This window comes from Haliaeetus leucocephalus, unplaced genomic scaffold (assembly GCF_000737465.1).
Source record: "Haliaeetus leucocephalus isolate CR32 unplaced genomic scaffold, Haliaeetus_leucocephalus-4.0 Scaffold450, whole genome shotgun sequence".
In the NCBI taxonomy this organism is placed as follows: Eukaryota; Metazoa; Chordata; class Aves; order Accipitriformes; family Accipitridae; genus Haliaeetus; species Haliaeetus leucocephalus.
The window spans coordinates 13,188,089-13,214,945 of record NW_010972886.1 but is presented as its reverse complement, the minus strand read 5'-3'; the positions used below and the strand labels follow the sequence as shown (position 1 = coordinate 13,214,945).

General features: G+C 41.4%; 1 protein-coding gene across 1 annotated transcript in view; it reads right to left on the bottom strand.

Moving 5' to 3' along the window:
- The window catches only part of JAG1 (jagged 1), a 35,813-nt gene extending 8,969 nt beyond the window's left edge, over positions 1 to 26,844 (bottom strand). Inside the window, exons 1-12 of the mRNA XM_010574803.1 lie at positions 26,767 to 26,844; positions 25,528 to 25,833; positions 14,683 to 14,734; positions 8,939 to 9,193; positions 7,894 to 7,954; positions 3,946 to 4,076; positions 3,508 to 3,627; positions 2,934 to 3,047; positions 2,265 to 2,378; positions 1,308 to 1,421; positions 860 to 906; positions 186 to 359 (exon numbers count right to left, since the gene is read on the bottom strand). Coding sequence (XP_010573105.1) covers positions 186 to 359; positions 860 to 906; positions 1,308 to 1,421; positions 2,265 to 2,378; positions 2,934 to 3,047; positions 3,508 to 3,627; positions 3,946 to 4,076; positions 7,894 to 7,954; positions 8,939 to 9,193; positions 14,683 to 14,734; positions 25,528 to 25,833; positions 26,767 to 26,844 — 1,566 coding nt within the window. The remainder of the gene's footprint in view (positions 1 to 185; positions 360 to 859; positions 907 to 1,307; positions 1,422 to 2,264; positions 2,379 to 2,933; positions 3,048 to 3,507; positions 3,628 to 3,945; positions 4,077 to 7,893; positions 7,955 to 8,938; positions 9,194 to 14,682; positions 14,735 to 25,527; positions 25,834 to 26,766) is intronic.
- Between the last annotated feature and the right edge of the window lie 13 nt (positions 26,845 to 26,857).

Here is a 26,857-nt window from a genome sequence, read left to right as displayed (position 1 = left end):
TGTTTCCCCCCCCCCCCCCCCCCCCCCAATATATACTAATCAAGCACTTTCTTGGCAGACTGACAGCGATATCAAGTACAACTTTATACTATGGTTCACTGGATGCAAGGCATTCAGTTTACAGATCCAGAGAGCTGGTAGAAATACCACTGGCTCAGGGCCTGCCTTTCTCCCATGCTTCTTACCTGACAGAGGTTTCCTGAGAAACCAGCGGGACACAGACATTGGAATCCATTGATTTCATCCTGGCAGTGACCCCCATTCATGCAAGGGTTACTTGCACATTCATTGATGTCTTTCTCACAGTGATCTCCTGCATAGCCAGGTGAACAGATACACCGATAACCATTAACCAAGTCCTGGAAAGGAATGAGAAAATTTAGAGTCAAGTTTTTTTCCTCCCTGTTGATATATTCTTATTAAAGAAAAAAAAAAAAAGGAGGGAAAAAAATCCTCTTCCTGTGTCCAAACAAGGCAAGAATATTTAGGGGGGAAAAATAAACACACACGCCAGTACTGGCTTATATTCGTAATTTCCAGGCAGGATACATTAATCCACATTTGGAAGTGAAGTACCTCCATTTACAGTAGGTAGTTTGCACAACAATCAGCCCATTCACTGGTGACACTGGCAGTGAAAATGAGTCATTTATTGCAGGTTTGGGGTTTTTTTTGCCCTTGCTGTTCTACAGAGATACCCTGACATGCTGTAGCATGACATAGGCCCTCCCCCAACTCCAAAGAAATGACAATTTATACCAGCTAATTGCTATTTTCCACACTATTTGTGTTTCAACTCAAATGTTTTAGTTACTGTTGCAAGTCTCAGGGAAACCAAAATAAAACAAGAATGGCTTACCCGACAGGATCCTCCATTCTGACATTGTCCACGACAGTCGTTAATATCTGTAATAAAATTACTGTGGTTAGAAGGCAAAAATATATTTACACTAGATACAGAGTTCAAATATCTCTAAAACTGCAGCTAGATAAACCTTTTGTCAAGTTTCCTGTGTGCCTTCCTTGAGATAAGGTTATTATAATGGGTGGGAACCTTTTGTGATTCTTCTGCTAGAGGCAGTGAAATTTCACATCATTGTTTTAGTCACTTTATCAGAATATAGCTATGTTATGGACTAATGAGTTTGATAAAATTGTGTATTTTCATTCCACACCAACTACTCCGTTTCTAAAAACATCAACCACTGGGACTCTGCCTGGTGTTTAAATCTGAGGTCAGAACTCAGTGGCATACATGCATACACACACAACCGGCTTTTAATAAACCCAAGGATATAGACACTTACTTATATCACAGTTGTGCCCAGACCAGCCAGTAATGCAGTCACAATAGTAGCTGCCAATCAGGTTCCTGCAGGAGTTGGCATTGACACAGGGTTTGCCCTCACATTCATTCGCATCTGAAAAAACAATGTGAATGGCCAAATGCAGGGCTTGTAGAGCAGGGGGGAGAAGGAAAAAAAAAGCCTACAGCTGGTTTTCACAGCAATAATCAGCAGTTCATTCAGATCTAAGAGGAACTTGTAAGATACAGCATGGATTAGCGTGACTTGAACGAACAAAAGTCAATCATACATCAGTCTCTGAAGTCCTGAAGTCTCTTTCAAATTCTCTGCTATTAGAACATACAGACTACACTAATTATTTGATAATTACCCAGCCACTCATTAAGAGCAACTTCCCTCCCCCACACACATCTCAACCAAGCATTTTGAAGGAGGAGTGCTGCAGCCTGGTTATTGGGATTAGTGTGTTGTGTAAAGAATGCAGCCAGCTCATTCTTCGTGAGGTCATCCACATTTTGGAACCCAGCTGTGAACTCTTTGGTCTGGAGGAGTTGACATGGCTGAAGAGATAGAGCAACTTTCTCACAGGCTAAAGGAAGAAATACATGTGGGGGCAGGACTGGAAGGCATACACATGCACCCTCCCCACTTCAGTTCACTTATGGTTTAAAGTATGTCTGTTTGGCTTAGTTAACCATTTCTTTCAACTGCTAGCATGCATCAGCATAACAACAACAGAAGAAAGCCATCTATGCTTTGAGACTGTCCTAGATCCCAGTCCTGCAAACATCGACACTTAATATTCTCAAGGTGCCAAAATACATCCATAGGCTTTGGAACCATAAATGTGTGTAAAGCAAAGGGCACCACTGCCCTTACCTGCTGGACTACGATTCCTCCTGCATTTACCTGCCCCCACCCCAAGCAACACTGGACAAAGAGAAAAGCAGTTCTCACCTAGCTGGCATGTTTTGCCAGTCCACTGAGGTGGGCAAATACACTTAAATCCATCAACTAGGTCTTGGCAAGTTCCTCCATGACCACAGGGATTTGGAGAACAATCGTCAATATCTGTAATGCAGAGTAAGGAGAGGCTTACCTCTGTTACTGAACAGGCAATGTCAGTAACTCACAAATTTAATAAATGGTTGCTGCTACTAGGATTTGCCCTGAGGAAAAGACAGACAACAGGACTTCGGCTTGGAATTTCTAGGTCTACTCTGATTTCAGCAAAAGCCCCCTTGAAAAATAATAGTAGTGTGAAAGGGAGTTCGAAGCACAGGGGAAGAAGTCTACACCCGTGGCCTTTTTGCAAGCGGAAGTTAGATTTTGATCCAGCAAGTCTCTCTGAACAGTATTTTAAACAACTTGCTAGAATGCTACAAAAATTCAGCGTTCTGCTTTTTTCAGGAGAACATTGGCCATTCTTTCCCCTGGCATTTAACAAAAACCTTGGTACAAGAAGCAAGGAGAAGAGAGTGCACAGTGTTATAAATGGCTGCCAAGAACCAATGCTAAAGCTGGGAAAGGTTAAGTAGGCTGCCCTTGTAAGTTTATCAGGGACTAGAAAGACTGATCTAAAACAGCAAACTAACACATTTTTAATTCACTTTTGAAAGGACTTACTATCAGTGCAAGTTGGTCCAGCCCAGCCAGGTGCACACACACATTCAAATCCTGTAGACGTCTCTAAGCAGCTTCCTCCATTGTGACAAGGATCAGAGAGGCAGGCATGCTCCGCTGCACCGGGACAGAAGTACATCACGGTAGGGACTATAGCAATATCACCAGAAGCCACCCCCTGCTCCCTCCACATGCTTCTACTCTGGACACACCATCATTACTCTTGATGTATTACTGCACTCCTGTGAGAGCTGTGAATCAAAAAGCTACTAGCCAGCAGGAAGTCATCTTCTGTGCTAAACTCATCAACACACTGACTTGCACCTGTTTGAGTCAGAGCCAGACAAGGGGACTTGTAGTGATCTCTCTGGTGAGCAGCAGGCTGATGTTCAGAAATACCAACTGTTCATGATGAAGCATGAACAAGCAAGTCTGGATCTTTGTGGCTAGCCCTGACATAATTAATATTAGAAATTGAATTTTCCCCAACCTCATAAAATATATCCAAAACCAGCCACTAAAAGCTGGCAAGAATTAACTGCCAAGTGGCAGCTCAGCAGCCGCATCAAACACTTACCAATTTCACAGTTCTGTCCTGAGTAGCCCTCAGGGCAGGAACATTGGTATTTATCAGGACCAGTGTTGCTGCAGGTACCTCCATTCAAACAGGGTGGGTGGGTTCCACAGTAGTTCAGATCTGCAAGAGGTGAGGAGCATTAAAGACATTGTTGAAAAAGAACAGAAGCATCACCACATGCATGCTTTGTTCCATTATTCTAGAGCCTTTACAGAATACATCTGCACACAAGAGTAGGACAGGACAGGGAAAAGTTGAGCTTGTATGCTAACAACACCAGAACAGCAGAGGACACAACGCTAAGTAGCTGAAGGACAAAAAACTCCCACCATGTTTCAGGAGGCTCGCTCACTCAGTCTCGTGTGCACTCTCTCCTTGCTAAATCTGCCAGTGTTAAAATTCAAGTGTTACACTTGGCTATCCATAAGATTAGCATACCTTTGTCACAGAGCTGACCACCCCAGTTGGTTTCACAGAGGCATTGCCATGGTTCGATGCAAGTGCCATGGACACATCCTGGGTGTGGAATGCACTTATCACAGTACTGGCCTTGCCATCCATACTGACACCTTTGTTTAGAAAAGAAAAAAAAAAGAAAAAAAAAGAAAATCAGAACAGGGAAACAAACCGAAAACCCCTTAGAACTGCTCTGTCTAGCTGCAAGTGTAGAACTCCAAAGCTTGGAGAAAGACTGGCGAGGTGGGGGAGAAGGGCAGGACAAGGGGAGGGGAGAAGCTATTCAAGGTTTGTTTGATGGTTTCTTGTAAACAAACATTTTAGTAGTTTTGCCAAGGTCTCTGTAGCTAGCCTCCTGACAAAAGAATAACTGTTCTGAGAGAACCAGCATGAGGCCATTGAGCACAATAATACTCTTTTGGAGCCTCATACAAATGTGGCAGAGAGGGTGGGTGTGCACTACAAATCAATCTCTGGACTTTGACAGGGTGCTTTATAAATTGAGGGGGGGAGAAAAAGTCAGTGGAAACAATAGTTATCCAGAGATGCTCATAAATACAAGGTTCCAGGCATTTCAGCCATGCTGGGTTTGCAGGGAGACAAACAAAACCATAAACACCAACTCTGAGCCCTCGGCAAGGCAGTAGCAAAGCATTAGGAGTTCTCTGCTCTATCAGAAGTTAACCTTATTCTGAACTAGAAGACACACAGCAAGTATAGACTGGGCCACAGTAAGAGATGAAAGAAAACAGCAGACATCAGGATTTTACATGTGTTCAAAGAAGATCAGTTGTCAGTGTATTTCAGAGTTCAATTTATGCTAACCTCTTCTCAGGGAATAACTACAACATATCAAATTCTAAGAAACTTTAAATAATAAATTCTTCTCCAGACATGAAATTAAAGTATTTACTGCCACTATCAATGAGCTACCTGAATTCTGTACTTAAAAGGACGATATTCTTTTAAAGTAAAGCACCCTTAAGGGAAAGCTCATTTTGGCTTTCATTTAGTTCTCACTAGCAAGGCAGACCAAGGATTCTTCAAATTAAAGTGGATTCATAGAAAGAAACAAGGAACACAAGTTGAAAATGAAAAGCAAGGGTTTGTTGAGTTACTGCATTTCATTAATAGGTCCTGAGAGTAATTGATCAGCAGCAATTACACACTAAGCTGTCACTAAATTATGAAAACAAACTTAATCTGTACTGAAGTCAGCTAAGCTTTCTATTTATAACCCCCACACACCATTCTTCTACTGGCAATTTCTTCTCATGGGAAAAAGCTGGAAGGATCTATCCATTGGGTAATCACACACAGCTAGTGGTAAGTGCAACTTCCCTTCTAGAAAACTCAGGTGACAAACTGCATCCTAATCAACTTTTTTTTTAAACACACAAACTAATAAGAATTTCTCATTGACTTTGAATAGACTGCTGTTGAAATAGCTATTAAAAAAAGCAAGCTAGTCCAACTTGTGTCTTTGTGTGCAAAGAACATGAAAGAAAACCAGATCAGGCAAAAGAACCTCCTTCAAGTAGCTCTTGGAAAATCCTTCTGCATAGGAAATATAATAAGAATGCACAAAGATCAAAATTTAGGAACATACCCTTTTACTTTGTATTGCATTCAGTGCAACTTGCCTGTGAGTTTGCACACAAGCAAAACTAAGGGACATCACCTGCAAAAATAGGTATCCAAATCAAGAATTTTACTCCTTTCTGCCAAATCAAAGGGGTGGAGTTTTTTGTTTTAAAGCACGTGTAAAGAGAAACAAGTAATTAAAAAAAACAACACGCAGAAAAAAGCCATGAGCTTTAGAGCCAAAGATATGACTTTCTTCAAACATCAGCTTCAAAGTGTAACAAACAAAATTGAATAAGGCTATAAGCATTTAAAAAAAAAGTCAGATATCAATTCCAGAAAAAGATTCACAGTAATAATTCTTGTTTAATAATATGTATGCAGCAGTTTCTCATGAGAAATTTAAAGTTAACTTTCCTTGTATAGTGATTCATGAGTAAATATGGTTTTGTTGGCTGGCCTGCATTAAAGAAAGTGACTTGCACCAAAAGGGAAAAGGATATTTTAAGAATGTTTGCAAGTTGTCTATTGTACCAGAACCCAGAGCAGTTTATGCTGGTATTTTATTTTTAAAACTCTGTTGCATTTGTAACATACAGGCTATATGACTCATCAAAACTTAAAAGAAAATAAAATCTTGTTTCTGTGTTCACTTTAAAGATATTGGTCTAACTTGGCAAGCAGAAGTTATCTGAAAGCACCAGAAGGACAGCATTGTTTCAAGACTATGCAAATCAAGTGTGGGAAAGTTGCACCTTAAGTAAATAAGAGCACTAGTGCATGTCTGGGCAGTGAGTGGGAGGTAAGAGACTTAGAAAGAGAAAGGAAAGAAAAAAAAATCTGGAAACAAAGCCTGTTGTTCTGACTAGGAGACAGCAACCCCTACAAAGCATGTTTATTCTGATGACAGAAGCACAAATCACTGGTAGCCTTGACTGATAGACTCCTCTCACCATCTGGCCCCCCAAAACTTCCTACTACTTGCCAGGTTTTGTTCTTTTTTTTTAATTAAAAAAAGATTTAGATTTGGTATTCTGGGGGTTAACCAGCTTGTATCAGTGCTGCTAAACATTAAAAATCACTGAACAACCTACAGCAGTCCATCCTGCGGCTTGACTTTCGTTTTGCCATGTCTGTTGTAGAAGATGAAAAGTTACTTCCTACCTTACTTTCAGAACATTCCTTGATGATTTTTTTTTGTTTGTTTTTGAAGCACAGATTACAGGGACAGAGAGAAAGAATGAACTACTGTAACTATTTAGGCTGACCTCTTATATAATATAGTCAGACACCCCAGATTTTGTTCTTGTTTGCACTACAGCTTATCTAGAAAGAAAAGCAGTCTACTTCATGCAAAAGTTTCCAGCAACAGAGAATCCACCAATATGTTTGTTAGGCAGAAAAACTACTTCCTGTTCCTTCAGACTTCTGAGTTTGATTCATGAATACCCAAGCTTCACTTTTAACCCTTCCTACACAGGATCAGTATCAACATTTTGTAACCTCAGAAGACCTCAGTTCCCTATCACATGTAAACAGATATGATAAAGGGTTACATGAAGCAACTTACAACCAGTTTGTTGATAAAGAATGTCCACATTTAATATCCTTTAACTCTCTATTAGTGAGGGAGAAAACCTCCCTGTGCTGTAAATATATGCTGTGTATTTTGAAGCATTCCAAATATTTAATTGTTGGGTTATGGATAACTCTGCTTTTCATTGTCTCCTTGCCAGGACAGAATGGACTTCAAAGTACAGGAGCAGAATTCTGCATTCATCAGAGCCTACTGACAAGATTTCATCCCAGCTATTAACCTCTCAGCACTCGGAGTCCAGCTCACAATGGTAAAGGAACCAAGAGATTTAACTAATCCCATTCTAAAGAATGCTTGACTTTTGCCTACTGATGGAAGAAACCAGGGGGTGGGAGGGAGGAAGGGGGAAGCAGTGAAAGGGAGAAGAAGAGAGAAAAGCCACCCTACACTTCAAGCTTGTAGTTGAAAAAGCCTATTAATCAGGCTGTTGGAAAAAAACATGCCCACAAAACATTTGCACTATTTATGCAGAAACAATTAGTTAGTGCTCATTAGGCAGCATTCACACGATTTATCCCATACCCCCCTCCCCCCAGCACCACCATTTCACAAACCAAAAGCTTCTTAAAATTATCAGTGCATTAAAAGCCTGCTTCCCCTTATTCTGGGCAAGTCAGCATGAATAATGTGCCTTGGTCAAAAACATGACTCCAAAAACACCCTCCCTCCCCAATCCTATTGTGTTTAGCATCACTTGTTTAATTATTTGGTGGGGTGGGGAGAAACAAGGAGGGAGAGGGAGCATTTACCTGCACTCTCCTGGAACTGTGCAAGAACCATGCTTGGGGCTACATCCCTGACGACAAATAGCTGTTAAAACAAAAAAGGAGAGTATCAGCATGCTGCCTGCTTCCTGCATCTTCACACTCGTGGGAATGTTTTAATCTCTAACCAGCATTGTAATCCTACTAAATCCAAGGTTTTAACAAGTCTCTCATATCAAGTCTACTGGAAGGAAAACCAAGGTAGTGGCTCCCTGTGATAGGAAATCTATCAGCTAGCTTTGCAAAGGAATCGTACCTAATGCTGTTCAAAGAGTTGTTTTTATGCAAGAGAAGCCGACTCGCCTCAGAGAGCTCAGGTCACTTAGAGTATACAGGTTTCCCTTCTCTGTCTTTTGCAGGTGAACTGGCCTACTCTCCCTGGCTTTACATCTCATTCAGAGCAACTTTTAACTACTCTGGATTTACTTGTGAGCCATCTCTCTGAACAGACAGGATATTAAGATGAGCATCAATTCAAACTGCAGGTAAACTCAGTCAGCAAGACATCCTGATAGTCTGTTCCTCCTCAGAGTCCTGCCTTCTCCTTCTGAAATTACCTAGGAAGTTGTCATTCCCTAATAAACATGTTAAACATCATCTCAGGTAGAACAAACAGCCTGGGACTTCTCAAACACCAAAGCTTTACACTTGCCGGGTCAGCTCTAAAACAAGTCTCTCCTTCCTGCTTGTCTTGAAGTTCTGCACCAAAGCAGAAATCCTTTTTGAAGTTAGCAGCAGAACTCCCATTGAAGTCAATGGGCTGGGTTTTCTTCCCAAGGGCAAAGATGTGGATAATCAGAAAAAGAACACATCTGCTAAGTGCCCAGCACTTAGACCTCTCCAAGATTTTAAAACAAGGCAGAAACTAGTCTCCTGTCCCTAGTTCTCTGTGTAAAGAGTAGCTGCTGTCCCATCAGTCCTTAGCCCTGTTGCCTGCACAAACTGACCACTGAATTGCAACGTGGATACAATGCACTCAAATCCTATCCAAGCCCGCTGATCATTTGGGGATCAAGCATTTGTCACAAACCTTTGTTGCATTCTGGTCCCATCCAGCCTTCCAAGCAGGTTTTGTTGCCATTCTGGTCACAGGTATGGTGAGTGAAGAAGTCATCTCTTGGTCGACAAAACTTGTTGCAGCCAAAGCCATAGTAATGTTCTGCACAAGTCACACGGATTTGATACTCAAAGTGGGCAACTCCTGCATTATGTTTCAAAGTCTGCCACTGACGGCTTGGATTGATCATGCCAGAGTGGGATGCCTTCTCAATAATGCGATCAGGATCTAGAAATCAGAAGAGATGTCAGAGTTAACACTTCGTTTAGATATCATTACCTCCCACATCACAGCGCTCTAGCTTTCCAGGCAAGACTCTGAGGCAGCCACTTGGTTTTACTAATTTTCTGTTTTAGAGAGCAAGACAAGGCTGCCCTGGAGCTACAAACCATTAACTGAAACACACATGCAGCATTATCAAACTGAACAAAGCTTGAAATCAAAAGGGACTGTTAAGTTACTGCCAATCACTTATCCATTTTGCAGTGTAAGAACATCCAATAAGAATCATACAGTTCATGATTAAAGAAAATTCAGCTGCTTTTACTTCTAGCTCCAATATATTGGTACATAATGTGGTTTTCCCTGCTTCTCCATTAATGGTACTAATTTTGTTTTAACTGGAATATTTACAAAAACATCATACTACAATAGCCTAATAAAGCAATGTCTACAAACGGAACATAAGCACCACAAAAGGTTTGCAGCCTTCTGGGACTCTGGTGTAAACACCGAATTGAAAACTAGCAATGCTGGCATTCAGATGACATCAGTGATCTCATCAGGTTTTGGCTGAGAAATACCGTGGAAGTCCTCTCTTCAGATGTTAACTGACACTAAAAATTCAAGACTACCAGAGTTCCAAGCAGAGAACTCAAATTACTGCAGATGTGCTATAGTTCCCCCTTCTCTCTATAAAGCATTTAAAAGTTTAGACTTTGTACTTGACATTTAGTTCCAGCAAAAGTCTTCTGGCTTTGAGAGCCCTACAACTGTCTAAATTATGGCTTGAAATAATAATATTTCACATTAGCTCAGAACATTGTATATATCTGTGGTATTTCACTTTGTAGTCCAGGTCTTGTGACTTAAATGATCTGACGCTGCCTTACAACCTGCTGCTAGCAAGCACTTGACTGCCGAGTGAAAGTTTATCATAAAACAGCCAAAATATCTTTGCAGACATAGAACAAAACCAAAAATAAGTACCAGGCTACACTGTTCTGGATCTGGGAGCATAATCCAGCAACAGAAGAATTTTAGGTAGAAGGGCAGTTTGCCAATGATGTATTAGAAAGCAGCGCGTGAAGTACTGGCACATTCAAGTGTTAAGAATTAAAATGTACTTATGTTCAGCTTGTTCTTCCAACAATTACAAAAGAAAGTTTGGGGATTTTACATAAGGCAGAATTGAAGACTAATGAAGTAGCTATATCAAGCTTAAGATGACATATGGGCAGTTTTTCATCTCAAATACTTTTAAAGGTATTGCTAAGGACCTTTGATTTGTAGCTTTCAAAAAGAACTTTCAAACAGGCTTCTCAAGCTTCAGATACCCATTATCAATTCACCACTAGATCCTGCCTGCTTATCTACAGTTTTGAATAAAGTTAAGACAAAGCACTTGCTGCACAACCACAGAAAAGTGTCAATACACACACATTGTAAGCATTTACCCATTTTTGGGGGTATTCTTGACTTGAGACTACAGCATTCATTAAACGTTTACAGTGTGAAATTAAGGGCAACAACTTCTTATTAACCTTCTGGTATTTCTGGTTCTATAATACTTTCCATTTAAATCAGTTTTTATTATTCATTGGCACTAAGACCCCAAACCCACATCTATGTCTAAGACTTTCAAATGCATGCAGGCCTTTATTAATTTAAATCCCATTCACAGGTAATGTAGATGCCTAAGGACTTTTCCATACTGGTATATCCAGAGCAATATCATACCCTGTACTGTGCAGGTGTAAGGCTCTTAGATCTCATCAACAAGATTACTGACTAATTCTAAGAGGTACTTAAGCAGATGCATATCTATTTGCCTTGAATGGGGCTAGTCAAGCGATTATAGTTCCACTCATGCATGCTGGAGATGGCTTTCTGCACTTGCCAAGATTACACCTGGATCTACAGCACAGTTGGAAAGCAAATGCATTTCCCCAAATACCAAGTCTGTGCATAAAGACATCCTGTTTCTTGCAAGTAAAACTACTCTATCCTTTTCTCCTGTAAGTGGCAGAAGAAAAGGGGAATGACACTCAATTTAGTTTTGCAAACCACCCACCACCACCACCAACAACTTCCCCTGCCCCAAACTCTTGCTTTTGCAGTCTTTTCCCATTCCCCATTGGGCACATACCACTGACAGCTATTTCAGTCCTTGGCACCAGAAAAACAGTCGCCCTGGAAAAGAGATCCTTCCTCTTGCCTCTGCTCTATCATTCTTCCCCTATCTTCCAGCTCATTAGGAAGCATGTCCCTGCTGTATGTCTACGACATCTCACTCCAGCCACTGGCTCTTTTGAGCCCTTAGCCACAGGCTGAACTCAAAAGGAAACATCCTTATTAGTCTACTGGACTTTATTTTTTTAAGGGCCCAGATGAAAACCAGCTGCAATTTCACTTTGGATCATGGCTAAAATGCCTTTCATTTGATACACGTTATAAAGCTACCACCATACATTTAAATTCAAGTAAGGTCTCACAGACTTAAGATCCCTTTCCATTAGCCATCACCCACAGTTTTCACAATGAAGTATTAGCATGTTCTTTCTTGTACAAAAATTTCTCCACCCTTCCCTATTCCCACCTGTCATACACACTTACACAAGTGTGCTGACCCAGACTTCAGGAAGGCATTGCAACAACTCTTCCATTCTTAGCCCGCACAAACAATGTTTTAAGTTTCATAGCAAGCAATCCCAAAGCAGCAGATTGGTTAAGTAAATAAAAAGAAGCAGTCAGCTAGGCTTGAGAGAAAGCGGTCTTCCTAATTCCCCTGACATCATCTGACTCAGAATCCCATGCTTTGATAGAAAGGTTAGAGGAAACATTAACCAATTAGCAATTGATGAAGTGGAAGAGAGAGGTTTTCTGTATGTCATTAGCTTCCACTCTGCACTTGGCTGTCAGAGAGTTTGTTACTTTCATTCACTTTTTGTGGCTACACTTCAAAGCTATTAATCTGTCTTTTTATTCAGTGGGCAACTGTATCAAAGATTTTAGGCACAGAGAAACTAGCTATTGTGACTACCCACCTTTGCTTCTCAGTGCTCCAGCTTCTGGAAATTTTAACTATGCAGCATCGGGAAGCAAACAACAACAAAAAAAGCCCAGACTCCTCTAGGCAGTTTGGGTGGCCAAGGACACCACAGTTATTTTTGAAAGTCTTTGTTTCAGTCAACTTCCAGTTATGGCTTGGTTTACCTTATGCCCGACTGGAATTCGCATGCAACTGATACCAGTAATTTACAATAGCCCTTTGACATAGTTTGAGATGCAATGTCAGCGCCATTAGCTTTATATATGAAGCGACAGTAGCAAGATGGCATCTAGACAAGAACCAGAGTAAGAAAACCATTAAAGTTGAATCTTGGCTCCAACAAAGCACGATTCTCATCAACTTCAACAGGGCCAGAATTTAACTGCAAGCCACTCTTGGAAGTGAGACAAGAGAGAGTATGTGGTAAAGGGAACGTAGGAGGAGTGGAATGTAGAGGGGGGAAGGAAGCATCCACTCTAGGATCTCCCAACAACTGCATTCATCAGAGGATGCTAGAGCTATTGAAAAGTTACACAAAGCCTACTAAACCCACTTTTCCTTTTTTTTTTTTTTTGAGAGCTCTCATAGAGTCCTTACAATTCAGTAGTAATTAAGGTAAAAGAAAATCCTGGACATCAAAAAAAAATACTCATCACATTATATGATGACAATTATTTAGTTCTGATTTCCTTAACTAGTTCTTCAAGACTTATTCTTCAGCTATGGGAAAGCTGACTCTAAGTAAAGCGATGCAGTACAAAGGAAAAGCTTTGTGCAGTACAGTCACTGAAGTGACCTACAGATGGATATGTGACAGCAAAGCTAGAGCAGGAATGCAAATCAGGAACATATGTAAGAACATGTCTGCACTTGGTCAAATGCACTGCTGAGAAATGAGGCAATTTTGTCTGAAGACAATTGTACTTCCAGAACATGAAAGCAAAGAAAAGGTTCATTGTGTAGCTTTGGAAATGCAGTTGTTTCATGAAAAAAGATGAGCTCTAATAATAGTAAAAGTGGCAGAGACCCAGTCTGAAAAAACTCTCAGATCCTACTGTAAACAATACCTTCATTTTGAATTCAGGCATCTTCCATTTTTAATACAACACTGCTGCTGCAGCAATCTATTTTTTACTCCTCCATAAAACACTCCATAGTCAAGAGCCATGAAGTCTCCCAGCCACCGCTCCATGACTGTGCTGGGGTAGGGCCTGAAATCACAGGTACTGCAACAGTGTTGAAACATGGCTTGTAAAGCAAACTGTGGCTATCACTAACAGGCAACAGGAATCATCTGCAATGGAAAACTTCTTTTCTGGAACTAAGAACTAATAGGACATCCCATGTATGTTAAAAAAAAGAACTAAAGAGCAGATCTGTGCAGAAAGGTTCCCAGACTCAAAGGCCATTCCTAAGCAGTGTACTCTTCATCATTTTAAACATAAAACCACAGCACTGTGCGCATTTCTACAAGGCCCTTCTTTCATGAAGCACGAAGTCCATTCCATCACTGTGCGGCTGTCACCTGGCATTCCAAAGTGGGCTACAAGCTGTTCTTGCAAGATTTGTGCAAGATGGGCCACAGTGCTGCTGCTTCCTTGTTGAAGGAAAAGGCTTGTTGTGTCAACAAAAGGTTTATGAGTTCAGATTCATACTTTCTCCTGCAGCTTTTACCACACACTATTAAAGCCTTAGATTGAAAATAGAGCTGATTTTGCCCACCTACTTCAGTAACAGTAGGCAATAAGCAGAACAGCTCATATGCCAAGAGACTCTATACAGCTTCCTCTAGCCAACAGGAAAAGCTTAGCAGAAAGTTTCTGAAACCAACCAAAGACATTCCAGGCAAAAGATTCCCACCCTTGATTTCCAGCCAGCTCTACCAGATGTGTCTGGTAAATATTTTTCAACCCCTGAATATAAATCTCTAGCCATCCAGCTTCCAAGGAAGAGCTGGTAGTCACTCCTGTTTCTCATCTACAGTCATTAGATAGATATCTGTACCAAGTCTTATGGAGATTTTTTTTTTTTTTTAAAGCAGATGTTCATTTTTGAGAAGTACATAGTTTATAGAGAGATCCTAAGTCAACAAGACTTAGGCTTCTGAATATCAGTCCTAATTAAAAAAAACAAAATCCAAACCAAAAAACCTGAAAAAAACCCTTGGCTTTTATTCTCCCTAAGGAGAAAGAGGGAATTAATAACATCTATTTTTAGGCATCACACCATTGGTGCCTAGGTAAGCGAGCTACTCACCCTCTACAGGCAATGTGAGGGAGACAGGCTGCTGCAGAGCCTGGAGTAGTTACTCCAAATTGTCTGGGGGAGAGTTTCTCCCTCTCCTCATGCTCTACTTCACAGAAAGTTCATTAGACTACCAAAAACCTTTAAATGGACAAGAAATCAAGGTGTCCAAAGTAAACAAACCAACGCAATGAATACTTACTAGTAGAGTTATCATTGTAATCCCATGCCTCAACAAGCAATGTGTAGGATCTCTGCAAAAAAGAAATAAGAGTTAGTTTCAAAGCTATACATGACTAAGGAAAAAAAAAACCCAAACCAAACCACCCCCCCATCTTAATTAAAAAGAAAAATCCTGATCTCTGCCCTAAAAAGGAGTACTTGAAAACGTAAATAGGTAATAGATTATACTTGAGACAAACATGATCTTCTTGAAACCCCATAAGCTACCTTATCCAGTCTGACTTAGGAGACCTTTCACCTTGGATAGCTCATCTTTGTCATCATTAATGCATCTTATGTACTTAACCAGGAAGTACAGCCTTTGACACTATGCTGTAGCCACAATAAAGCATGGGTGGAAGAATTGCATATGGAAGACAGAAAACACTGGGCTAGCTTAGCAGCATCAAAAAACCCCAAGAAAACCAAACCAAACCTCCACCCTCTACAACTGCTTCAAAAGAATTTTAGTTACAGAAGAGTACTCTTGATGTCCCTTCCCCCAACCATCCTGAAAGCAAGAAGTGTTGCTAAGATTACTGTGCTCTGCCTTGACAGCGCAATCTCTAGGGACTTTGCTTTTCAGCACCCCCTTTGAAAGCTTTGTCTGCATGAGGGCCATTGCAGCTCCCACAAGTATCAGGTAACTGAGGGAAGAACTGATGGACATGGGAAGGGGGTGGGGTGAGAGAGAAGCACTGTAAAACAAAGGCTAAGATCAGACTATTTGGAAGAGCAGGGAAAGGGAAGATGCACTATCCACCCCGTGTCACATTTACAGATGCACTAATCTGCCAATGAGCTCTTTAACACTCCAGTAATAATAATCATAAGCATAAACTAACTGAAGTGACTCCATAGGTTGGAAAGACGCCAGCTATTACATCTAAGCCACCTTTATCTTCAATTCTAACTTGAGAACAAGAGCCATTAAAACATCTTTCCCTCCCCCAGCTCTACTCTGAGATATTATTATCCAGGCTGTATCTTTCAAAATTGCCATTCAGCCAGCCACATCCAAACTTACAGAATGATTCAAAAACAAAACACCACTCCCCCATCCCACAAAAAAGCTGAGGAAAAAAAAAAGAAAAAATATGACTTGAAAAGGTATAATAATAACAACAACTATAAATGAGGTAATAAATATAACATCTTTCTGGTGAACAGAACAATAATAGAACAAACAAAAACTCTCCATGAAGGGTTTTCATGCTTTGCTGTAGCAGCAGTGTATCGTAAGGTTTATTTCGTAATTGTATCTGCACTCAGTCACAGTCTGCTCATTTGTGGTCTGCAGCACTTAACGCCTTTTCTGTAACAGAAACCAAAATACAGTTCTGAGAGTAAGCTGCTACAAGGTGCAAGAGTAAGGCAGACCTCAAATTCCTTAGGAAGAGAGATTGAAAAAAAAAAAAGAAAAAAAAGTTGAAGCAGACTGCTTTCTCACGACTGGACACAGCATGCAGCCTCTGAATGAAAACCTAGTTTGTGATGGACACCAGCTTGCAATATAGCCTAAATATGTTTCATATTCAAAGCAGACTAAGATTCCATTTCATTCACTGATAACTGTGGGAAAATGCTTCCAAAAGCAAGCAAAGCTGGGCAAGCCAAGACATGGGCCCAAACTTCTATGCAGAGGCTCCACTGGCCCAAACCATTTTTGGTTAACATTTCATGAAAGTTACATCTTAGTTGTTACTATTCTAGACCAAGTCTGTCAACACAAAAGACACTCTGAAAATAAACCACAACATGATCATTTAACACTATTTAAAGCAGATTTAAGAAGTCCTTACACAAGTCAGAGGTAAAACAAACAAACAAAACCAGAATAGAACTCCTGAGCCATATTACAGATACAGATTGCATTATCTTGGGTGCTTCCTCACCGGTTTAATTACCAACATTGAGAAGCACAAGCACAACGTGTTACTGCAAGCTTGAAAAAAAATATTATGATATAGAGAATGAATTATGGCAACTAGCACTACTTCCAATAAAGTTAAGGATGTTTTCCTTTCAGCCTTGCATAATTGTTTTGGAAGATTATTTTGTCTAAACTCATAGCAACAGTTCCCAGTTGGTTCTCAGGACTGTTTACCAGCACACCTAGCCCTTAAGGAAAGGAAAGGCTGAATCCTAGCTTTAAGTGCTACTGTTGCTAGATACTTGTGTGACCACTTTCCAACACCACACAGGAGTTTGTTTGAAGAGAGGAGACGCTTCTGCTTAACTGGATGGAAACAAAATGCAGGGGGAAATAGACCTACCCTAGCAATTCCCTTGTTTCTATGTGCCTCCTCTTACCTCATCTGAATATTTTAAACGAAGAATTCCTGTCCTGAAAAGGGATGATACGAAGAATGGCAGCTTAATGTCCTGGCTCTGTCCCTCTCAGCATGAGGCAGACAGGACAAGACTTTGTGTTCAAGATGGGACACTTCTGAACAAAAGGCACACAGACACCCACAGTCCCACAACAACAGTAGCACACCCCCCTCAACAATCCAACTATTGCATACCTCTAGCCAATTCCCCCCCCCTCCCCCCCAAAACCCCAATTTTGTGCAAACACTGCACTGTTGAGATTTTTTAAAAGTGCATATCATCCCCACTCTATAGATCAACAATTCAGATATCTCAGGAATGACTACTTACAGCGTGGAGGTTTAAGTTTTCCCATGCCCATAGATGACCTCTGCCCATCTTTGAATAAATATATATATATATCCGGACACAAGAATTCCACATCATGCACCTTATTCCATCAAAGAAATGACCTAAGCAACAAGGCAGCAGTGAACTTTCTGGAGTCACACCCAATTAGCCACTGTAAACTTGAGCTTGACCAGAAGGCAGGGATTCTGGCTTGAGAGGAAAGGCAGCTTGAAAGAAACAGCAAGCCGGCACACTTGCAGAACATCCACAGTCTGATCAGCCCAGAGGACTGAAAGGCAGCATGGTCAAATTTAAGCAAAACTCCTATGAGTTAAGCTATGAGAGGATGGAAATGGTTGAGTTCACACTCCAGAAAACAAAGAAAGCATCAATGTGCAAGAGCTATTCTCCTCAATGACAAGACACCACAATTTAGTCTTGATCCATTGATAATACAACTCAAGAAAGACTATTAAGACCCTGAAATCCATTGGAAACCGTCCCTTTTAAGGGTCTGAAAGGGCAATGAAACTTCTTTTCTGGTTATTTAAATGAAATACTAGCATGTCCAGGTAAGCAGAAGGTGTTTAAAGCTCTCAGCTTGATTACCTTCTCCCCTCCCTTCAGCCAGACATCCACACAAAAGAGGTGGTTTTGTACTTTGGCTTCTAAAGGCATTCTGCAAGTCAGTGGGACAGAGCAAGATTAAAACACCAGCCTCATTAGTGAAAGGACTGCCTCCTTTTTGAAAGAGGTTGCAACTAGTCAAACTTCTTTCCCTCCTATCCTTGTGGTTAAACCATGCAAGAGCTTTGCTGAACATGTGAAACCATGACTAGACAAATGCAGTGGGAAGTTTGCATTCTGAGTGCTGCGCCTGCTCCTCCTCTGCCAAACAAGGAGAGCAGGTTAAGCCCAGCAATGTTCTCCTCATGCTCTGCCAGCCATGCACAGCTGTGAAGACCAGTTTGAGAATGGTGCCCCCACCCTGCCTGCGTCCTAGGGAAGACAGCAAGGAGACTGGCACGCTGTCACAGCAGGCCACAGCAAATTGCCAAGAGCACCGGCAATCCCTCCTCCTTTCAGCTAGAAGAAGGAGGCGAGATAGGGAAGAGGGAAACTGAGGCATATTTCAAAGTGCCCAAGGGCCAGGGAGGAGGGCGTCTCTGAGCAGAGTTAAGGCTAGTCACAAAACCACTTCCTCTGAATGTCAGCAAGACTCTCACTTGGGTACCCCTGTTGCCATGTGACAAGTCACGATGACGCTATATAGATGAGCCACAACATCATGCCATGGACAGCCAGTCAACTCTGACAACAGACAACCTAACCCTCTTAACCCTTTGTTGAATACAACATCATCAGGAAGCTCTTCTTTGGGCCAGCCTACATAAGGATAAGGCAACACCCTATAAAGCTGTTACTCTCTCAACCCTGCATATATAAACAAAGGCTAAGCTGTAACAATCTCACACCTCAGAGTCCATGGCCAAGAGCTAGGCTGAACCTCAAGCAGGTAGTCCAGCCAAGAGTCCTATCAGAACATGCCCACACGAAAACAAAGCACACTGTTCCTTTCGTCTTCATTTTGAGTAGTTCCTTCATTGCTGTTAGTGCCAGTAAACACTTCGTTGCCACATAAAGGAGACATGAAAACAAATTTAACTATATTAGCAGCTTCCAGGAGAGACTTTCCCCCCCATTCTGCCTTGGCACAAGCCAAGCCAGTAACTGAAGTCAAGACCTTCTCTGCGATACAACTGCCACCCTCCTGCCAAATGATGGTCACAAAAGTACCGCTATCCAAACTATGCATACGCTTAAGCATCCAGTAAACCAGGCTGATCTCTGATCTGGGAAGCCTGCTGGAATAATGAGTATCCTGTGAATACATAATGTGCTGAAGTTGCCATTGTGTGAAGTAAGTCCATGGTTTGTCTGGGAGCCGAGCAATGCTGAGTCTACTGCTGCTTCCTGTTGCTTGTCCTGTATTAGCATTATTTTTGGATAGGCCCCATTATGTTCTGTAATCCTCACTGCAGTCAGTATGGCCACACTATTGTTCTTGGTTAATATTAGCAGTCAATACCTCTGTCTGGGTGGCCGGACTACAATGTATTCCAATCATAAAACTAGCATGCATTAACTGAACAATGTACTGGGATAGAGAGAGGGGGGAGACTTGGGTCCTCACTCTTCCCCTCCTTTAAGAGAGAGAGAGAGAAATGTATAGCTTTTTTTTTTTTTTTTTTTTTACTTTCTTTTTAAACTAATGATTTTAAGTGATCTCAGCTACCAGGGTGCTTCATACAACAACAGCATTTTAATCAGCACCTTATCTAGTTACAGAGTTATTTTCTCACGGAGCCCTGCTTGTCAAAGACTAGCAGGTAGGCCAAAATGTCAATGGTTGCTTTCAACCTTCCCCAACAAGTAGATTACCTGCTCTTATCAGTCCCCCTACCTGTTTAAAGCATCCCACTGATAATTAAATGCACCAGTTACAAAAGGGTGGCAAGGTTAATAGAGAGAATACCTAGTAGCCAGCCAAGCAAAACAGTCAGGTTCACATAGAGCAAGCCTGAACAAGAAGTCTTCCTACTTATTTACCTAAGTGTATAAGAACTGGGTTGAGCTGGTAAGGGACTCTGCATGTTTGACTATTTACAAACCACTTTAACCACTTCTATCCACATTTTACAGTTTCTTCTGAATACTACAAGAATAACAAGTGTAACTTATGCTGCACAACAGTGACCACAGAACTACGAGCTCCGCAGATTAACAAGAAATGAACACAACAGCTTCTAGTTTTGACATCTTTCCCCATGTTACGGCATATATGGGTTACCAGCTAAAATTATTAGAACTGTGTCAATTAACATTTAAATCTTCTATCCATCAGCAGAAATGTAAAGTCAAGTTTAGTTTGAATTTTCAAAACCAACCCTGTTGTTAGTATTATCTACACAGAAATACTTTTAACAACTGTAGCATAAGGTTTTTGCACGTACTGCAGGGTATCAGACTTCAGAACTGAAGTGGGAATAAGTGACATGTAAGAGTGCAAGCCTCTTATGTGGCACATCATCTCACTTAATTAGCTACGGCCCAATTCTACTAGCTTCAGAACTAGTTTACTTCTATTCCAATCTTCAGTCCACAATGAAGTCATAAGTTTCCTTGACTTAACTAGAATTTTAAGCATAAAGCATCAATTTTATGCAATTCATTTTCAGACATGCAGACTTCCAGCTGCATAAACAAGCTGACAGTGCTGGACACATGTAGTTTGAGAAAGTTTAGGAATAAGCTTCAATGTTAGGCCCAGTCCAGCTGCCACTGAAGTTAAACTAGAGCAGGCCTTTATTATAACAAGAACAAAAATGCTAGGAGCAGGCAGGATGAGGATTTATTTTTAGACATATTATGGTAATATAGTCAAATAGATTTACCAGGAAGATGAAGTTCCTAACTGAATGGAACATAAGTAACTCTTAAGAACATGTAAGAAGTCCAAAACCTGCAAATGGATGCATCGCTTCTCTGCAGTCCTGGGAAAAAACAGCCTTGTGGATGCTAATTATGCTTCAGATATCACTTAATACTCGCAGCTCTGTTTTAGATAGTAATCCTAGGCAATACATTGCACTTTCAGTGCTGAAGATTTATTCTTGAATTATTAGTTAACAATAAATGACACAGTGTAGATTTGATTAATATGTATTTTGTTATTATAAAAATTTCTTCTGATCTACTCATGTTCCAAGATGACTTATCAGGCATTCTTTAAGAAAAGCTTGAACAATATCTAGCATTTGCTTCCACAAGTTTTCAAAAAGTTAACTGGAGGGAGAGAAAATCAAAATCAAAAAACAAGCTTTAGTTTTAGGACTGTGAACTACTGTTTTTAAAAACAACAACAACAAAACAACAGTTGAACGAAGTGATATTTTTCTCTCAGATTCAAAAGGCTGTTACTTTAACATGTCTTGTGTCATGACCGGGGGAAAAAGTTCAGGAAGCTTAAAACACACTAAAGCTCTTTCATTATCTCTTTCTAGCCAGAAAAAACAAACCCATACCCAGAAAAATGTATTTTACATCTTCAGGAACCAGTAGCAGTAAGATTTGTCATTAAAAAGGGGAAAGGCTGACTATTTTATTTTTTTTAGTAAGATTGAAATAAGATGTTTAAAACACTTTTAATTGTATTTTAACCTAAAGTCATTTAGATGCTGGAGGGTTTTTTCCACCTCAGTAGTTTCCTGGTGTGTTGGTATAATCAGCCCCAATATTAAATAATTACAAAGATCATAATTTCAGGATAAACGAGCCGTTTGAAATTAGAGCTATGCATACCAAAGGAATTGCCAAATTTGACCTCCTCCTTACTCAGTCTCGCCAAACCCCCAAAAGATCTTTTACACAAAAGCAAAGTTTAGTGCTAAGCTTTGCTTAGTTAATTCAAGCACAGCTCCCTTAAGGTGCAGCACACATCACACTTTGGATTCTTTAAGAAAGGCAAGAGATTTGATTTACATCAGAGAAGAGCATGTGTCTACCATGAAACAAAACTTGTTGAGACAGACTTTGACAAGTGGAACATGGAAATTCTTTCGTTCCATACTTTTCTGTATGGCTTCATAAGCCAAGTTTGCCTGTCAAGAAAGTCACTGAAGTCTCAAAATGAATGCAAGAAGCAAGCCTACATGTATTTTTTTTTTTTTTAAATCATCATCCCTATTGTTTCAATTTACTGAAGAATTGCTAGCTACTGCAGGGGCAGCTTTCTGATGCACTCCAGTTCCTTTATGCTTGTCTGCTGCCCTGTTTCCTAGCAACTTACTCAAACCTCCCATCACTTAAATTAATTTATGGCCCACCATCTCCACACCCATTACTCACAGGGGTACATATTAAAACTGACAAGAGCAAATTGCATAAGTTATTCATAAGACTCCAACATTTCAAATCTACATTACAACTACAAGCCAAATCTAACAATACATTTAAAGCATGCCATTCTCTTTTCTTTCTCGCCTGCATGAATAAAGGCCTCTAATGCAATATAACTATTTTCCACAAGCAGCGTAAGGGGGCAGCTTGACATGGGAAGAGATTTTTTTTTTTTTTTTTTTTTTTAAGTACTCAAGGCAACAAGACTTCTTTATGTTACCAACTCAAGCTGGAACATCCAAGAAAAGCCTCCCTCAGACAGTAGAACACAAACAATACATATTCAGAGATGAGCATGAATTTTCAAGTGCAATATGATTAACGTTTTGGTCTAGCTCCTATTACCTTTACTATAATTTTCAGTTGGACGTATTCAAAGACAACTCTTATGATTAGCCACATTGGTAAATGCAATGCTAGTCACAAGCTTTTAGTAAAGTCAACAGTATTCACCTGTCTGAAGTTTTTTTAAGTTCTGAAATTTCAGCATCAGATTTGACTAATTAAGTTTACTACTTTATCTGTAGAGCTTTCAAAATGCCTAAAATGATTTGTGTACACAATTTTAGTACAAATAAGAGCTTTGCCACATTAAATATTCTTTTGTTCAAATGCCATTTGAAAGTCACAATGGCTAGCATAAAAGCTGTGTCCTATGGAAGTTAAAGCTGGGAGGCAGGCTTGATAATTGCAAACAGACTATCATCACAATCTCAAAAAGTGCATTTCTGCATGGGAATATGCAAGAGTTTATTCAAAAAATTCCAGTCTTAGGAACCAGAGTGTCTGAAGTTGTCGAGTTTTACACATTTCAAAGGCTGCACTGGAGTTTTGCTGCTGCTGCTCTAGGATTCCAGTGCTCAATTAGATTCAGCAGGACAATAGAAGCATTTCTTTTACTAAGATGCAGGCAAGCTTAAGAAACTTGTCCCAGGGTCCCCACCCCCAAAAACCTACCCTCTACCCACAGATTTCCCTTCCCAACCCTATGAAGAAAGGGGTTGTTAGAAGGAACACATTCAGTTTTCACATCATTTTTACATACATACATGTATCTTCAGATTCAAGGCACTGGAATTACTGGGAGCAGGGTAGGGGGCTAGTTAAAAAAAAAAAGTCCTTGATGAACCTGACTTTTCTGAAAAAAGTCAAAATCTGCAACACAAGCGCTGCAGCCATTGGCAGAGCTTCAAATACCTCAGATTTTTACAAAGCCCTTTATCCCTTTGATGGCATATTTGATAACAGTTTTATCTCATTTCATGTTAGAAAAAAAGAGAAAGAAAAGAGAAAGGAAGGACTTGTACTTCTAACAGAGAATACTTTTGTTAACTCTGCTATTGTACTTTGTAATACCATCTCCTTAAAAATGCAGACTTGATTTCACCCTTGTGCCTCTCCAGCCCTCAATACTCCAGAAGTCACAACTGACAGAGGAGGCAGGTAGGAGGCAGCACAGGACATTTCAAGAACACATGGCTGCCTGCAGCACTTGGCGGTAGGACTACAAAGTGGGTGTCTACATTACAACTGGAGAAGGAATGCTTTTGGGGCAGGCTTTCTCCGCCAAAAGTCCAGGCTCCCCCAGCAACCAGTCCTTATCTAACTAGGAAGAGCCAAGCTTTGGAAAGAGCAGAAAGTCTACGCATGCTTCCACCTCACCAGCTGTGATAGTGACAGAGGATAGGAAACAAGATTCACTCCTCCCCTGCGTGCACGTAAGAGCCCTCCTCCCCTCACAAAAACGACCTTAGGCATCTAGGTTAGGATGACTGGATTTTCAAAACTGCTGAGCATCAACATATCCCAAGGCAGTCAGTGGGAAATTGTCTGCTCAGCACCTCTGGAGAAGGGGAGGGGGGGAAAACAGTTTTGTTTCCTAGGTGATCTCTAAATATAAGTTTTAGGAGCATAAATTTGGGAGTTTTCAGCTTTTACACCATAGCATCCCAGAGAGCCACCTCAAAAAGACAAACTGACGTGTGTGCATAAGAGGCCCCCAGACCAGTCATCCTCAGTTTTTGCTTGCCTGTTTGCAGTACTGCTGGGCACAAAACAATGCACCTCCTGCCATCCAAAGCCACAGCAGTCTTCTACGTCCAAAAACCCCACAGCCCTGGAGCCTGCATCTGTGGGTCTGTCCCGGGTGATGGCCATTTTGTAAAGATGGTCCTCAGTTTCTGTGCAACAAGTACAGGACTCCACTGCAGAGCTGACCATATTCAAAGCTTCAACCCTCTTGAGCAGAAGAAACAAGCAGCACTGAAGTCTAAGTGAGTGTTTCTTTACATGACCAACAGCAAAGCAGGCTTCAGCTAATGAAGGGGGTCACCCATCCTCCATCTCACCGCTCTACAAGGCTGAACGGTATTTGTTAGAGTGGACAACACCGTGAAAGTACCTGGCAAAGAGCCCCACCTCCTTGAGCCATCAAGTTTTGCACACAACTAGAGGGAAGACAGAATCTATGGACTGCAGAGGCAAGTAGCCAGAAAAAGGTGTGCTGTGGGGAGGAGTAGGTGAAATGGACCATAAGCTAAGGCTAAGCTTTTCTCAGTCTTTAGCTTCTAGAAGCTGCAAGTATCTCAAAACATAGCAAGCTTCCCAGGGAAGCTGGCAACTAGTTCAACAAGAGCAGTAACAGCAGCTCCCATCAACACTAAGCAGTGCAGCAAGATTTCCCCTTGGGAGAAGCAGGAAGCCTTCCCAAACACGCTCCAGGGAAGGAGGCCAGCTATGACACACACTTTTCACACGGGATCCCTCTACAGCCCCTAACCCACTGCTCTTTTGGCTTAAGCCCAAGACTTCACTGGTTAGGGGAAAAAAAAAAAAGAAAAAGAAAAAAGAAAAAACCCCGAACTTCTGACCTTCTAAGTCTCAAGAGACTTATTCATGCTGTAAAGTGCAGAGATACTGGGTTTGCTTCCCTGACCCATTTAGATCCCCCTCACTGCACATCTGACTTTCAAATTTAACAGGCTGTGCATTGTGAGCCCCAGGGAACAAAAACAAAAACACCACCACATTTTACTCATTTCTGTGCTGCGGATTCCCGACGCTCTTGCCAAGACGCCTGCTCCCTCCCCAATCCTGGTCCCTCTCCCCCTGCGCAAGAAGTTAGAGCTCAGCTAGCTTACTACAGCCATCTCAAGCAGCACCATCCAACAGACACAGAGCCAGAGCAGGCCATGCAACTCACCGGCCAGGCAAAGCTGAAAGGGATAACAATCCGGTTTTTTTCATTATTCCGGTTGTACTTTAAATTGAAGGTATTTCCTCCAATGACGGGAGTGGATTTGGATCCAAAGCTGCAAGGACCGCCAGCAGTGACCCGCGATTGATACTCCTTCAGGCAAACTTTAAAATAGGTATCACACTCGTCTCTGGTGCATTTTTTATCTCCTGGGTTTCGGGTGCCATCACAGCAATTTCCATTTTGCAGTTCACCATTCACATTTTGCATGGATAAGATCTCCAACTCGAACTGTCCCGATGCTAAAGTCACCTGTTAATCCCAAGAAAGAACCAGAGGAGAAAACAAAACAAAAAACAAAACAAGAAACAAGAAACAGACAGTTACCTCACTTTTTTCCCAAACACAATCTACAACAACTCTGCAGACAGGATAAAGTATTTTAAGTGTGCTTTCAAGAAGCCCATGCAAAATATTTAAAAAAAAACCAAACCCCAACCACTCCAAGCTTTTCCCTATCAGACCTTCATGAGAAAGGCTCATAAATCATCCCAACCAAATAATGCCATTAATGCTAAAAAAGAACCTTAAGTACCAACTCCAAAAACCACCGTGTGTGTGAGGGAAGCTTCTATATCTTTAGAAAATAAAACCAAACCAAGAGTGCATACGTGAGGGCAAACCCAACAAAACGATGTAGCTAAAGCACCCTGGAAATGCAACCCCTCTGCCTTGTCCGAGGTGCAGCTGAGACGGGGAAATAGCCTCCCCGCTCAAGGCTGCCCAGCTGGGATTCAGACCTTGCTCATTAGTCACCCCAAGAGTACTGCAATTAGCCCTGGTTAAAAACAAAACAAACAAAAAAAGTAATTTCGAAAAAAAGCGGTTTGCTGTAATTGCATTTTTTATTCCCAGGGAATTAAGTCTTGCTGCAAGGAGGACTTCTGCGTTTGCCATCTCCGCAGAAAAGTTAGCAGCGGCAGTTAACTCCACTCTCGCTGGAGGAGCTTGGCAACAGCACCTTGTGCACCACTGAAAGTTTGGGTTTTTTAAAAGCCATCTACCGCAATCACTGCGGGAGCCGCGTTTCGCGGAAAAGCGGCAAAATTACCGCAACCCGCTCTGCGCGGCGGCCTCGAGAGCCCAACTCAGGCTCGCTAAAGTTTCCCCTCTCTTTCCCTCCCTCCTCTCCCCTCCCGCTGAGGGGCTGCAGCCCTGGAGGACGCGCGGTGCCCAGGTACGTACCTTTGCCCGCAGCCCCAGCAGGGCCAGGAGGAGGACGAGGGAGCACGCCGCCGCGGCTGCCCGCCGGGGCGCACGCATGCCGCCGCCGCCG